The sequence below is a fragment of the Artemia franciscana genome, chromosome 9 (genome assembly GCF_032884065.1).
Source record: "Artemia franciscana chromosome 9, ASM3288406v1, whole genome shotgun sequence".
NCBI classification, from domain to species: Eukaryota; Metazoa; Arthropoda; class Branchiopoda; order Anostraca; family Artemiidae; genus Artemia; species Artemia franciscana.
In genome coordinates, this window is record NC_088871.1 from 1,867,572 (window position 1) to 1,880,104 (window position 12,533).

A 12,533-nucleotide genomic window follows, 5' to 3' on the forward strand; every position below is an offset into this window, starting at 1 on the left:
AATAGCTGCTCAAATTGAAATAATATAAAACGGTCTTTGACTGCTGTCTTGAAAACAACAAATCAAAAATCCGGATAAAATTATTCGAACGTAACGTAAACAAGCGTAACGAGCCAGCCTAGCCAATGTGAAGCTAAATTATTATAGCACCATCTCACTAAACTGTTTTTGATTTAACTTGAAGTATTACTACATTTTATTGAATATTTTAACGCATGCGGATTTGTATTTTTCCACAAAACCGTACACAAAATCTTTGCGGAATCCTCAAATCTGCAATGATTTTCCGCAATCCGCCGCATGTGGGAACGAAGTTATCTATGATCGCAGATTTGCCAAACATACTTTGTATTGATTGTTGATAGCGCTATCTTATCTTGACAGGTCCTATTGTAAGTAAATATCTAGGTAATAACAGAGCTGTTATAAAAAAATACAAAAATTTATACTTTGTTGGCTTTTATACTTTCAAAATTTATTATGCTTTGATGGATTATTATTCATAAGCTATAATTATTTTGTATATCAGACTGTTTGTTTAAATCTATTTGATTTAAGATTCGCCCTTTTTACTATAAATATATATTTAACAACTGAAACGAAATTAAGGCAAAATAAAAAGGGCTAAAGACTACAGGAAGCCAAGGTTCACTTAATTTAAAAAATTCTACCAGATTTGAAAAAAATTTAACAAACGGTGAAATTGCAGGTTTGTATTTTTTTTGCTAGGCCTAACTTAGAAAGCTTTGGTCCTAGGCCAGTTAATACATTTTCCAGGAATGAAGGGCGACAAAATTAGGTGAAGCCTACTGACGAAATTAGGTGAAGCCTACTGACGAAATTAAGTGTCAGATATGTTTTCATGTCCCCTAGTTTTGCCAATTCTTTTGGCACCATTCCTTTGTAGGGTAGCCTATTGGGTAAATTATGTTTAGAACCATGTTTTGGATAGGCCTACTTACAGTCAAAGAAAAGTAGAACTTAACCAAAATTGTGGATAATATTTTTAAGTTTAAGACAGCTATATAGGCCTAGGCTACCTGTCATCTATGTAAGTTTCTGACCCTTAAAAATAAAAAAGAAGTAAAGATAAATGTTTAAAAACACATTCCCATGGCACAATTTAAACACCAGTGTCATTTTTGAAGTTTCATTTTCCTGACACAAACATTTTCCATAATATTAAAAAGCTGCTTATCTAGGGTATTCTCAGCTGACTACAATAAAAGTTAAAAAAAAAAACAATTTTCATCAAATGGAAAAACTAGCAATGTTGGTAAAATTATAGCAAACAGTATTACTGGCTTTTGTATAAAGTGAATAGGTTATACCACTTGATGCCTTTTTTTATGCTCTTTACAAATATAATAATTGCTTCTACTGGAAATTCAGATTTAAGCACTTTTCAACCTCTTAAAAATGACCTAAATATGGGGTATAAAAAAGGCTTAAAACATTGCTCTCAAACTTTATAACATTAGACTCAAACTTATTGTTTCATTATAAATCCATTTTTTTAATGTTATATTATCCACAAGCACTGATTTTCCACAATTAAATTGGATAAATAAAATTTTATCAATATTATGGCATTTTCTTCTTCCTTATCGCTGAAATTTCAATTAAAGCAGTTGTTTTTTACAAAATAATAGGATATTTGAAATCACAAATCTGTAATAGTTTAGAAACAAATTTGGGCTATATATTTGCACATCAGGGGGGTGGGGGTAAAGCATAGCATATATTAAATATGTAAACTAACCATTGCTGTATTTAATATAGTTAAATTTATAGCAAACAGTATAACTGGCATTCATAATAGCTGGCTTTCATATTTTTGACCAAAAATGCATGCTTTTATTTAAAATTTGATGTTAAGGAAAAAGAAAACATCATAACATTGAAAAAATTAATTTATCCAAATTAATATTAGAAAATCAGTGCTTGTGGATTATATAACATTAAACAAATTGATTTATAATGAAACAGTATGTTTAAGATCAATGTTATAAGGTATTTAAGGTTTGAGACCAATTTTCTTAGCCTTTTTTATACCCCATATTTAGGTCATTTTTAAGAGGTCAAAAAGTGCTTAAATCTGAATTTCCAGTAGAAGCAATTATTATATTTGTAAAGAGCATAAAAAAGGCATTGAGTGGTACATTCACTTTATATGAAAGCCAGTAATACTGTTTGCTATAAATATAACACAATGTCTCCAAAGGTGGTGACATTTTGTAATTAAGTACAAAAAATACCTTATTGGTTATTTTGAACTAGTGTAAATCTAGCATTAATGTGATTTTGGTAAAATTCTAGTTAATTGACTTCTTGCTATCTCAAAAAGGCTTTAGGTTAGGAAAATGAAATTTTCAGGGATAAATTTACAGACTAAAGTATGTCCTGGGAAGGTATTTTGAAGCAACTACCTCCACTCCTTCTCCCTCTAGAGGGCCCTGACCTTTGATGACCTTTAAAGATATTTGTGTTATAAAAGCAAAACCTTGCAAAATAGATCTGCTGCTTAATTGAAGTACAACAAAATTGTTTTCAGCTTCATAACTTTGCTCAATTCCATTTTACAAGGTTTTAAAGATATGCAAATACATTTCCTAAATTCTGAAAAAAAACTAAAAAAAAAACTAAATTCTGGCTAAAAATTCTACTCAAATAACAAAAATTGCATTTTCAGAACTAAAGGCAGAGAAAAGGCAACTGGTAACTAAAAAATAAGGTAAAATGTTGTTTTGTCAAAATTTCAATAGTTATAGACCTGTCATTTAGGCAATTTTCAGGGCCCACTAGAGGGAGAAAGAGTCGAGATAGGTACTTTAAAATACCTTCCCGGGACATACTTTAGCCTGTAGATCCATCCCTGAAAGTTTCATTTTCCTAACCTAAACCCTTTCCAAGATAGCAAGAAGTCAATTAACTAGAATTTTACCCTTATTTTAAAGTAAAATCTCCATAAGCTGGAAGATTGAAGTAAAAATAACAAAATAGGTAGCCTAGTTCTTTTGAAGTATTTGTACTTACTTTTTCTGAATGATTATTACAACAGAAAAAAGAAGAAATAGAAAATTTAGACATACGAAGCAGTAAATTTTATGAAAAGATTACATAGTAGCCCATTTCCATAGCTTAAAATATATATTAAAGATCACTAAAATGTTGTTTAACCAAATTGTTTCACAAAGGCCTAGGAACCAGGAAAGAAAGTTCTTAGCCAGGTTTACCTTAGATTATCTTAAATTGTAGCTTGGAGCAATCTAAGGATTTGTAAAGTTTGCTGAAACAAATTCCAAAAAGAACCTTTAAAGCCTTACCTGTGTTCAATAACACCTCTCTATGCTCTAATTTTGTCCAAAAGTTTGTTTATGCAGAACAACAACTTTAAGAGTTGCCAAACAGCCTCATGCTATAATTTTACCCATATTTATTAAATATTCCAAGCCTAGCAACTAGAGAAATAGCAGAAAGTAGAGTTTTTTTCTGCTTTAATTGGAAGGAGAAGAGGGCTGGTAGCTAAAGTAGCAGAAATCTGGTAATATTTTCTTTGACTTATGTTTGGCCTGTAAAATATATTCTTGCAAGTCTCATTGACTTAGAACAAATGTAAAGAAGGGGGCCCCAGCATGGATAGGAAATTCAAAACACATTCCCTCATCACAATTTGAGCTGTAGGTATATTCATAGAAGTTTTTTGTTGTTGTAAAGCACAATAATATTCTGATCTTGAAAAGGGATCATGAGTGCCAAATGGTGGGGGGATGCAGATTTTGTACCCTCGCCCTCCTATAGTAAAAAAAAATACCTTTCTCTGGTATTCTAATTACAAAGTACCTTTTTTTAAATTTTCATTTAAAAAATTGAAAGTTCACCCTTCCGTCCCCCTTTGCATGGCACCAAGTATTTGCTAACTTAGAAGGTTGTATTACCAAAATAAGATTCAGGAGTGCTGAATACAGACTGGGCTTTCACAAATCTTACAAGTAAAGAAGAGACAGTGATTTGGATTTAAAGCCTATTCCCTAGTTCTATTTTGGCCTCTAGGTCATTTCTGAAATTTTTGTTTGCTTGGCATAGTTTATTATCTTTTTTATGCTCCTAATGCCCATATATCCATTAAGAAGCATAATCAAATTCTTTTTAGGTTGACTCCTCTGTGTATACTAGTTACTAAATTACTAATAATATTGTCAATTTTGTGTTTAAATGATCATTTGTAGCTACATTAAGTTAGGTAATTGGTATAAGAAATTTTTAACCTATTACAATATATTTGCTTTATTCTAGGCAGGAATTGCTGGGACAGATACAGAACTTTTTGATCCTGAGGTATATATTATAAAAAAGGCTCCTGCAATATAGATAATCAGTATTGTGTTGTCAATTAGCTTATATACAGTAGATGCATCAAAGGTTATTATTATAAAAAAACAAAAACAGGAAGAAATAAATAATTATCTTTGAATTTCATATCTTTTTGTGCTAATATCTTTTCTTAATCATTTTTGTTAAACTGAATCTAAATAATTATTGCTTTTTGTTTACTTTTATGATTACAACAGAAGCCTCAGTAATTTCTCCATATCTAATTGAGTGTTTGATCACTGTAAATGTAAAATCAACTAAATTAAAATATAGCTGTGTTAAAAGCTCTGTGGTGATAAGTAGGCTAAATAAAAACAAGTCTTTTGGTTTTAATGGGAAAAAACTATAATTCAAAGTTTAAGTACATAAAAAATATCATAATTATTGCCCTGTGTTGTCTCTTGCCTTGGGGGCTTTAAGGTCAAAAAGCCTGCTCACTTGTTTTTGAATTAATTGATTCCTTTACTTTTGTTTAATCACAGATAAGTAAATGAGTTCACTAAGATTAGACATTAAAAAAGCAATTCCTTTAATACGATTAATTTTTTCAAGGAAAATATAAATGTTTTCTATTCTTTTATCATTGACATTACTGAAGAAATGTGAAAATCTAATGTTTTCTTTAATCTGAGGAGTTTATAACTGTTAACTTTAATTCAAAGATTAGTCATAGGAATATTTTCTCTTTCTATGGCAATGAATTTCAAATATATAATAAAAAAAAACACTGATAGCAAATAAAATTCAAGGACCTAGAAATGCTTGATAGTAAAAGTCTGCATATCTAGACTTAGGTGCTAAATTGTATCTTATTTTCTCAGTGTATTCTGCTTTTCTATGCAAATTTATTATTTTATTATTGTGTCCTGTTTTGTGTGTGATTGTTGATGTGGATTTAACTAATATAGAAAGTAGTTTTCCTAACGTATAGATAAATTTTTGCATCTTGAATCATTTTTAATGAAAAGAATTGCATTTTTGAAGCAACTTTCAAATATTGAATGCTTTTGACCAAATTAAGAAGACCTCAGTCACATATTAAACCAAATCTGAAACAAGCAGAAAATATCAAATTTAAGAGTTTGCCTGCATCCCTCACCAAAGCCTTCCAAGAGGCACAAACAGGGGCATCATGTATCAAGTTGGTAAAATAGTGGTGTGAAGTGCCACTATTTTACTGGCTCAATTTTTGTTTGGATTTTGGCAAATAAGCTGATAGAAATATATGACAAAACCCAGTGACAGAAGATCAGTCTCAGCAGGTAAAAACAAAATCTTAATAAATTTTAATAGCAATATTACCAAAATCATTTGGTAAAAGTGGCCATCTAGTTGGTAAAATTTATTAGCCCCCCCCAATAGTATACTGGAAACTAAACAGATTTTACTGGAAACTAAACAGATTTGCTGGAAAATAAAGAGATTGATTCCAAAATTGCCCATGTTTGTTTAAAAGTTTTATCATAATATAAATTTTATACTTTTAAATAAAATGACTGAAAAGGAAGATTATCCCTAAAAACTAACGTATTTTAATTTGGAAAAGCAAAATTTATTGTATATGTATTTACTATACAAAATGTTTTTTTGTTTTTTCATGTAAGCCTGATTGGTATTTTGTTTTTTATCTTTTTTATGGGATGACACAACAAGAAATCTGTTTAAAATACAAAGTTTTGTTGTAAAGTTATGACACTGATCCTAAAAAATGTTTTATTTTGAATTAATTTATATTTTTTTTATCATTCTTCCAGTATACGCCCCTCTTCTATTTTTACACTACTCTTTGCACATTTTTCAGTGTTAAAAGAAATGCTGGAAGTTGTCTTATTTAATGTAGCATACTCATGACATGCACAATTTTTTTTTCAAAGTGTCAAGCATATCACATCTGTATATTGGCTTAGACTAACTCTATATATGCTATATAATACATATCTTTGTTAAGCTTATGAACATGTTTTTATACCAAGTCAGGAATTCAATCATATACATTTTATTGCAACTGCATAAACATTAATTTTAAATTAAAATTTGTATGCAATAAAAAATCCCAATCAGGACTTACTGTTTGTTGGCTCTTTGCCAAGACTTGATTGTTTTGACAACTGATTATTTTCTTATTAGACTTGTTTTTTTGCACCAAGTCAGTCCACAAACATTCTGGCAAAATTCCATAGCTTGGACTTCCTGGTCTAAATTTCTTGGGGAGAGTCTTTCTGACCTTAGCTATGTGCCTACCATATTTCAAGCAGATCTGGGTATAATTTCATGCCTAAGGTAGGTGGGCTTGAAATTGGTGTACTCTGCTGAAATCATTCCCTTCTGTCCCCTGGGCCCAAAGAACTTCATCCATTGACTTTGAGTAAATCTGAGTACTTGCATGTAAGTTTGCATGAGTACTTGCAACTTACTTGCCCTGTAAGTTTTCAGCCAACTGATGAAAAAGCCTGTCTACCTTTATGCTAACAAGTTTGTGGCAGAGGATGATCCTGGAGGGCCACAGCCCCATTTTGTGCCTTGAACTATTCAAATTAAAAGTTATTTTAACCAGACCAACCGAATTGACTCTTTATGCTTGAAAACAGCTGCTTGCAGAGCACACACTACTTTTGTGCCCAGCACCTTGAATAAAGTGAGGAATATGAGTGGATCTTAAGTTTTTCAAGACGGGAGGGTGAATCTCAATTTCTAAATCCATCAGTGACCTTTATCACCTTTCTTTGGACTGCCCCAAACTACTTTTGATGACCCTTATTTAGCAAGAAAGGAGCATACATAATAAATTTCATCTCAGGTCTAAAAATACCCTACTATAACTTTCTCACAGAAAAATGGATTTATTGCAAAATATTTTTTTTATAGTCCGTGAACTGGATTGAGTCTGCTAAAATCCCCAATTCTTTCTCAACGTTTGTTTAAGTTGTGACCTCCCTATAGCCATCACTATTGCACATGAGTTATTGCAAGAATTAATTTGGTTTTCCAAAATGAAAGGGTTTGCACTTTCTGATGCTTCAGTTTAACCTCAAGACCTTCACCAAATTATATAGCTTATCTTACATAACTCTTGTTCATGTAAGGGTAATTACAAAGGTTTAGTTGTGACATTATCTTTATTATAAATCCATGGAGAATTCTAAACTGTCTGTCACATAACTACCTAGTACTTTGACTTTTGTTTTAACAATCAGTTTGAGAGTAGAAATTTTCCCTGCCCATTTGTTATTACTATAAACAGTCTGCCTACAGTTTAGTATTTTTAGATACAATTATTGGAACACCTGCACACAGTTTGCAAACACCACATACCTGCACATAGGCATGGTGCCCTTGAAAGGTAGTTCCAAAGACTCACCCCACCCACAAACTAACAAAATACTGGTCTGAAATGGATTTTCTCTAATTAAGACCTAACCCTCTACAAGTTTAAATACTGTTAACCCCTCCCACCTTTGTGGGGTCAAACTGTATGCACCTGTGGTTATTTGGATCTAATTATTTTCAAGATGCTTTGATGTTTGTCAAAGATTTGGTGCTTAAAACAGAACCACATCCTCTCTTCAAATGACCAAATATTATTCTACATAGTTTTTTTTTCTCTTTTGTGTGTGTGTGTGTGTGTGTGTGTGTAAAACATTTGAAACTTGAACTGACTTTGTGTTTTTCAGTTGCACTTTACTAACTTTAAACAATAAACTTTGCTATTTAACCAACTTGAATACATGAAAAGCAGCTTGCATGATATGAAGTAGAAAGACATTGAGATTTATTTTGTGTAGCACATCATCTGAAACTTCAAGCAATTCTAGGTCATGACTTCTAGAAAATTATATGGTAAAGATCTGTCTGAATATGATGATGTTGATGTGGAAGACCTTCTGACCCAGCTAACACCTGAAGAAATAGAATTGCTGTCAAAAGAAGTAGATCCTGATGTAAGTTTTTTTTTATTGTATTTGATTTTTGTATTTTCTATGACACAGGAATGTAGTATACGAAACATTTCCATTGGGGGAGGGGATTAATTTTTTTGTGCCAGAAATGTGTCATATGGAACACTGTAATGACACTGTTTCCCAGTTTTGAATATGTTTCAGTGGGATTAAAGCCTCCTCGCCCTCCTCTGCAAGTGCACTTCTCTTTGAGCAACATTTATATTGTTTATGGAGTTGTTATTTTTTTTTCTAGTGCTTCCCTTATAATGAAGATATTACCTAAACTATACCTTATCCTTTTTTATACTGAATTGGATATTCGATTTTTTTTTATGGAAAAACACAAGGTTGAGATATTTGATGGTTTGACTCTTAAATTAGACCAGTGGATTTTTAATTTCAGTTTCTACCCAATTTGGGTAGTTAACTACCCAATAATTAAATTTGATATAACCGTTCTGGCATTGGATTTTACTCAGAATTCTTAAATTAACAGTCTTAAACAGGAGCAAGTTTATCTGACTGGCTTGCTGGAATGCACATAGTAATTGATATTGTGAGGGAATGAAAAAAAAATCTCTTAAAATCCAGTCAAAACTAACAAAATTCTGGAAGTATTGCTCATTATTGCTTTTTTTGTGTCTGGATTTCACCCTTTTTGTTTTGAGACGGGGATCTAAATCTAATCTGTATTTACTATTTCAAGTTCTAAAAATTTCTTTTTTATTTGCTATGTTCTTGTTGGAATAGAAAAATAATCTTTTGATTTTGTGCTAATGATAGTATGTGCACTCTCCACCATCACCAATATGAACTCATTTCTGTGGGTAAAAGGGTTTTCATCACCGTCTCATCCAGTGGCTTAATCCTTTATGGTCTTTGTATTGTTATTTATTTGTTATTTTGTGGTGAGTTTTCTTTTTTCCACTTTATTCCTATTTTTCATTTTATATGGGTCATGATATATATATATATATATATATATATATATATATATATATATATATATATATATATATATATATATATATATATATATATATATATATATATATATATATATACGTATGTAAAACCTGCAATTAAATAATTTTTTTGTGATTTGGTTGTAAAATTCGACTGTTTGGTTTTTGAATTATGGTTATGGTTTCATTAACTACCCAATTAAAATCATTAGAGTTCATTGATTCAACAATAAATTTATAACAACCAGAAAAGCTTAGATAAGCAAGATTAGACGAAAATATTAGCTAATCTTGATGCAAGATCAGGACATTGGCTTGTCAGAATCCACATAAAATTCTCGCTGGGGAACAATCGCAGGTTGACTTCAAGATGATTAAGGATGATTAATCATCCTTAATAATAAGGATGATTAATCATCCTTATTATTAAAATTTATATTTATTTATTTCTGACCCGTCATACAATATACAGAGACAGAGTACATAGAGAGACGAAAAAAGAAATAAAAGAATGAAAAAAGGAGATATAACAACATTTACCAGAACAATTAATAAAGAACATCTGAAAATTACTGAACAACTTTTACATACATATTACTTTAAATATCACTGTATAAGGAACACTTTTCCTTACTATGAACTCCATCAAATGCCCAGTTCCAGTCTCACTCCAATAAAACATCCTGATAAATTCAAATTTAAGAAAAAAAATCGATAGAATGTGGATTGGATTTTGAACTGATTTTCTGGAAATACTGAACAGTTAAATTGAAAACATGCTTGCTCTTTATGGTGAAACTAAGCTGAACTACAAAAATAAAACATTGAATCTTGTGCCTGGAAGACAGCTCTTTCTGAGAAGCTACCTTGGCCTTATAAATAAAAAAGGAGTAGCTAAGAGTATAAAAAAGCATATTTTTTATCCATTTGCATAACTATAAATTTCATTAACTTTGATGATGATGATGATCGATTTAGTCCTCCTTCTCATTGGCGTGACGAACTGTTCGAAATTTTACGATTTATTTTGCCATATACCAGAAGAAATTTTACTATTTCAATTGCAAGCTAAATTACAATTTCTATTCCAGATATCTTGTTACTATTCCAGAAAGTTCAATTACGATTACAATCCCCGAAAGATTAATTTCTTTTTTGCAAAATTAAAATTTTTACTATCCTTTCAGGATAGACTTCTTCCACCTGACCAGAGATGTAGCTATGAATGCGAAAAAGAAGCCACAGGCCCAATTGATAGAAAGAAACTCATAGAACATATTAATAAAGAAGCGATTGAAACACCAGATCGCCCAGAATTTCAGCCCTTTGTCCCAGGAATCATTCGAGGAAAGAAGGTAAGACCCTGTTAGCCCTAATATTTTGTTTCCTTTAGACTTTTCACTGTCTCACTAAACTTTTCCCCTCTTTCTGAAATGACACGAGACTACTCAGAATTTTAAGCAGGAAGATGATTTTTGTAAGTTAATATATTCTGTCCAAGGTACAAATTTGCAAATATAAAAAAACTTCTAAAATTCCTGTACAGTAATGTACAGGCCTCTTCAACCCCTAGAAGAATGTTCCGTAAAAGTAATTTTGAATTTTAAATATTAATACATATACACTTTCTATTGTTAAACTCAAAATATCCCACCCCTCTGTCCAGCAGGGGCATAATTTACTATGGGGCAGGGGGGAAAATGCAATCCCAGACCTCGATTGCTCCCCCCTCTCCAATAATGAGGACTTTTCTTTCCCAAGACAGGGAATGAACAAAACCTATTTGAATATTTCAGCCCTATCTCTAAGGGCCGTCTTCAGCAAAGAAAATAATAAACAATAACACACTTACAATAAAAGTTCTTGGTTAAAAATCCGTTTTTTAAAATAGCCTAGGCATCATTCGAAAAGTTTAGCCAAGACTGTGTGATAAAAGCTAACATTTTACAAGCTAAAAGGCAACCCCAGTTTGCCCCCCCCCTCCCCAGCTCAAACTTAGTTTCTTCAAAGTCTTATAAAAATTAAGAACAGACTACATAATTCAAGCATCCACAGAAACGGGGTCAGTTTTCTTCAGTACACCTTTGCCTTTATGGTACTATATGGTTCATTTTTAAGTTTTCACTGTCATTTTCACTTGATTTTCACTTGATGGTTTCAACTTTGACCCCCCCCCCCAGGATTTTGACAAAATTACGCCACTGCTGTCTAGGATGAATCAGCCAAAATTAGGACTCTGGCTTTACCAATCATTATGTGTTTTCTGTCTGAACTATCAACCTGTTTTTAGGAAATTCCTATTTTCATCAATCTTAAAGCATGAAATGCTCACAAATTCTAATTTAATCCGTCCTCTGAGGTTTTCTTGTTTTTAATTAAGTTTAAAGTCTTTCGTTTTCATAATTAGACACCCTACAAAATTAGATTAGACAAAATTCCTAATGAGAGGCCCAATCTGTAGAATAATTCACGAAATTTGGAATTCCTGCAAAAATTTGGCACTAAGACTAAAAATCCAACGAAAGGTTTCCCAACTGTAAAAGTCACGAAATCATTATCAATTACGCAACATATGGAGTAGGAAAATTTGATTTGAACAGTTAATATGTGCAAAACAGAAGAAGAAGAAACAAGTAGATTCAGCTATTCATATTGCTTTTGACTGTATGAAGGGCAGAGGTACCATTTCAGTCTTACCATGGGACATGGCAACATGTCATTGTTACAGCTAAAGGTTGTATTTGACATTTCTAAACTTCTGAAATAATTGCCAATAACCATCTGGTAAACTCTGCATTCAGAGGAATTGGGGCGGTATCTATTCAATCAGACTTCGACTCTTCTCATCTACATTATCCTGCTGACCTTCCATTTGACAACAGCTTAGAAAATGGTTTTTGTAAATTTAGAAAATGTCAAGGCCGACTTTTAGTCGTTACAGCGACAATTTATAATTTATTATTATTATATATAAATTTAAATTTTACTCAATTTCCACCCTTCCCGCGTTTTAACTTGTATTTATGGGGCTCTGGGGGGGGGGAGACTGTTGGTCCTCCCGCAATTAATATCCGACAAGAAGCGTACTTTTATGCAATTTTTCACATCGTGGGGGGGGGGGGGGGCTGGCCTAGGGAAAGTCAAAAATGAGATACCATCGGATACCGCCCATTGCTCTAATATTGCTTTAATATAGAATATTAAGGGATATTTTCTTTTTTCTTCCCGCTCCTAGAAGAATTTGTATAATATGTAA

The 12,533-nt window shown here is 31.8% G+C and overlaps 1 protein-coding gene across 1 annotated transcript in view; it reads left to right on the forward strand.

Moving 5' to 3' along the window:
• Positions 1-12,533, forward strand: part of LOC136030873 (tropomodulin-1-like) — a 109,328-nt gene that overhangs the window by 7,550 nt on the left and 89,245 nt on the right. Inside the window, exons 2-4 of the mRNA XM_065709947.1 lie at positions 4,297-4,338; positions 8,187-8,312; positions 10,465-10,632. Coding sequence (XP_065566019.1) covers positions 4,297-4,338; positions 8,187-8,312; positions 10,465-10,632 — 336 coding nt within the window. The remainder of the gene's footprint in view (positions 1-4,296; positions 4,339-8,186; positions 8,313-10,464; positions 10,633-12,533) is intronic.